We start from the raw sequence: 3509 nt of genomic DNA, 5'->3' as shown, positions 1-3509 counted from the left end.
GTCTGTATGAAATTGGAGGTAGTTTGAGGATTCAATGTTTTATGCTTTTTAACCTCAAAAAAAGAGGGGGGGGGGGTCGTATTATACATGAATAAATACGGTAGTTTTTCTGATTCTATCACAACTTCTAGAAGTAAATGAGTCCAACAATAGTTTTTTCTGCATAAACACAACACCACATCCTTTTATTTCCCATGTGTTAAAGTCTTGAGCCTAAATAAAGCTGTAGATCAAGATAAAACTCCTGCAGCTTTATATAAAACCTGTTTAGAAACACTAAGTTTGCATCTTCTGTTAGTTTTTCAGTTCAGATGTCAGATCCTTCGGTGCGATCCTCTCTGACCCTTCTCATCGATTCCTCAGAGTGGCTCTTGACATYTTGCGTGCAGCGTGGCTGAACTTCCGAGGAAGAGCGAAGTTGTTTGGAGTTCGCGTTGCGTCGAACCTCCTCTTCTTAAAGACCGAGCTGCAGCTTCAACCTCAGCACGGCACTCGGGAACACACCGGAGAGAGAGAGAGAAATCTTTTCAAAGGAGTCTCGGGGACAGATGTTCCTCCTCTACACCTTTTATTTCCACGTCTCGCTGCAGTGAAGCTCTTATAAAGAGATTTATTTACCAGCGTAACCTGATGAAATCTTGCTCTGCGCTGTACTAAAAATAAAAACTTATTGAACGAGCAGGTGAACAGCAGGAATATGAGCTTCTGGTTGTCTGCAGCTTATAAGATTTGTGCTAACATCATACGGCTGCATTATCTCCTGCACATCTACGATCGGGTTGTAAAGAAGTTGAACAATTTTTTAAAATCAATTATTTTTCAGATCCTTACAGAAACAAAACATCAACTATTTAATAGTTTGATGTCATTTTACAGCTAATTATTCTCAAGTCTAATAGAATAAAAAATGGATTTAATCAATAAAAAAGGCACATGTAAAACTGTTTAGATACCCCGCACAACAGTAGAATATATGACCCCAACACATATGCAGTATTGTTTTTTTTTTGGGGGGGGTCCTCATTGGTGGGCCCGATGGATAGCCCTTCATTAGAGCTAAACATCAAAAAAAATCTGAAGCTTCTATGTTGAATAGTTTTTGAGTTATAAACATTTTTTCATGTCCAAACACCCCCTTTTTTAGATGGAGCCCCCTCCTCAAATATGGGGTCTATTGTAAAACCGTTGGCTGGAACAGTGTAGGTCAGACACATCTACATCCCTAAATAAATAAATGGTACAAAAACAATGAATTTTGAATCTTGTGAGGTCATTCCAGTATGCTTCGTTTGTTTTAAAAACATAAAAATTTGGTAGAAAATGTTCATCAGAGCTTCTTCCTGTTCTTTTCTGTCTAAAACGGCTTCATTTAGAAACATTTCATTCCTTTAAGCCCCTCCCCCTCCTGTCAGAACCAACTGAAAAGCTTCAGATGAGGGCAGAAAGTGATGAGCTTTCCGTCTGTGACCTTCCTCACCTCCTCRTCATCACGCTGCTCTCACTTCTCTCTGAATATTTCTGCAAAAATCTAAAGTGTTTTTTATTTATCACCAAAAAACCTCCTCCGTCAACAGATCTGACATCTCAGACTCGTCAAAACACAAGTTTAAAATAAAAAAAAATTGTTCATCAGTGACTCAAACGTCTTTATTCTCTGGTTTGATCTTTTCAGGATTGTTTGGATTCAGTTCTCCTCCTCTTCCTCACAGAGTAACCAAATAAGATCTTTAGTTTAKCAGACACAGTTACTACATTTAAAGTTGAGGATCATTTGTTCACTTTAATCCTGGAGGCTGATTCTATGATAAATGTTTGTCTTGTTCTATTTGTTTCATTTCTCCTCTTCCTCCTCTCTTCCTTCCTGCCTCTTCATCTTCAGTCGGCTCCAGACAGACGAAGGCCTTCAGCTGATGGAGATCTTGGCCCGGCGTGCAAACCTGCACATGACGGATATGGCTGAAGTTTTGTACGTATAGCTGTTATTTTCTTCTTTGTTTTATTACTGGTCACACTTCAGTCTGAGTAGTTCCTTGTTTTTACCGATTTTTTTTTTTTGTTGCCCCGAAAACAATTGTGAAAATCTAAAGTATAGAATCACCCGCTGACGTCTCTAATCTTCCTTTTAGCTTCTCTAATTTTAAAGAGCTGGAGATGCCTGTAGAGGAACTCCCTGTCTGTAAACTGAGGCTTCAGCTCTGAATGTCTCGATCTAAAAGTCCCATCAAAGAAAAAAACATGGTCTAACATTCCTAGAACAACCTATTTGCACGTGATGTCACGCTCTCCACKCCACCATGACAGAYGTCAAAACAACCTACAGTATACGCATGTCAGCTCTGATACAGCTAGTCAAAAAACACCTGGTAGCCTAATATCACTTTTATTTAATTGATTTATCTGTAAAAATGGTCATAGGGTGCTGCATGGTCAGCTGCACGGACAAGGAAACAAATCAAACCTGTTTTATTGCACAGCTTTGGATGAAGACAGAAAACAGGACTGGCAGCCCTCACTGTATTCATGGATTAGTAGCTAGCAGTTTTACAAGGAAAGCTCAACGTTGCGATGTTTTATAATAGTGCTAGACAATAATTCAATATCTTTGTCRGGGTAAAAATGTTTCGATATGACTTTTAAAGAAATTTGATCCACAGACGTCTACACTTTTTGAATATTTTGTAAATATGTGTAAGTTTAATAATGTAAGAAATCCACAATTTTCTGTTTTTTTTTTTTCAGTCAGTGTTTAACACAGCTGGCACAATAAATTTTATAATATATAATCCTGTACTTTTTTTTATTTAGTGTAAAAAATGAGCCCTTCATGTCATAGACGCTTGATTCAAGAGAAATGAGAGGTTTCTAGGAAAATGGCTGCTTATCAATTAATCGTTAGTCAATCGATGAGCTCAATCAACTTTAGATTAATTCATTAATTGATAACTTGCATCCTTAGACATGGTTGGGCTTTTGAAGGTTTGATAAACTTCAGCTGTAAAATGTGCCAATATATATAATAATATATAAAACAATATATATCACAAATTTATTATCGYGATAACAACCATTGCAATATGCATATCGCAAAAAAATTCATAAATTGCAATAAATGATTGGCTGTAATGTTTGCATTTATGTGGTTTGTCAGCATCAGTCTGATAAACAAAATGGACCAGAGAAACAACATCAAATCATAATTACTCCATGTTGTAATGGAAATTATGTATTGTTTTTTGCTCTGAACACAAAGCAGAAAAACATTGTATATCTAAATATTTTTTGATTTATCGCGAGTCATATCGTCATCGCAATATTAAGCACTGTTATCGCAGGGGCTCTTAACCTTTTTGACCTCGGGGCCCAATTTGTTGAACATAAAGAGGCACGAGATCCAGTCAGACATTACCAATGTACGATTAAAATGATAATTTTTTTAAGGAAAAGATTACTAAAAAAATCAAGCCTGACTCAGCATAATTGCTGTTTTACAGCAGGTTCCTGTTCTGCAG

At 37.0% G+C, this 3509-nt stretch overlaps 1 protein-coding gene across 2 annotated transcripts in view; it reads left to right on the top strand.

Annotated features, from left to right (window-relative positions):
• The window catches only part of LOC106536531 (receptor-type tyrosine-protein phosphatase N2), a gene marked incomplete at its 5' end in the record, with an annotated part of 20681 nt that overhangs the window by 11468 nt on the left and 5704 nt on the right, over positions 1–3509 (top strand). The window contains 2 exon segments of one of the 2 annotated variants that reach the window (XM_014033829.1): positions 1880–1966; positions 2127–2782. In XM_014033829.1, the coding sequence (XP_013889283.1) occupies positions 1880–1966; positions 2127–2199 (160 nt within the window). 2 annotated transcript variants of the gene reach the window in all.

Source organism: Austrofundulus limnaeus, unplaced genomic scaffold (genome assembly GCF_001266775.1).
Source record: "Austrofundulus limnaeus strain Quisiro unplaced genomic scaffold, Austrofundulus_limnaeus-1.0 Scaffold1862, whole genome shotgun sequence".
NCBI classification, from domain to species: domain Eukaryota; kingdom Metazoa; phylum Chordata; class Actinopteri; order Cyprinodontiformes; family Rivulidae; genus Austrofundulus; species Austrofundulus limnaeus.
Note: the sequence above shows the minus strand (reverse complement) of the source record. Positions and strands in the feature narration are given on the sequence as shown.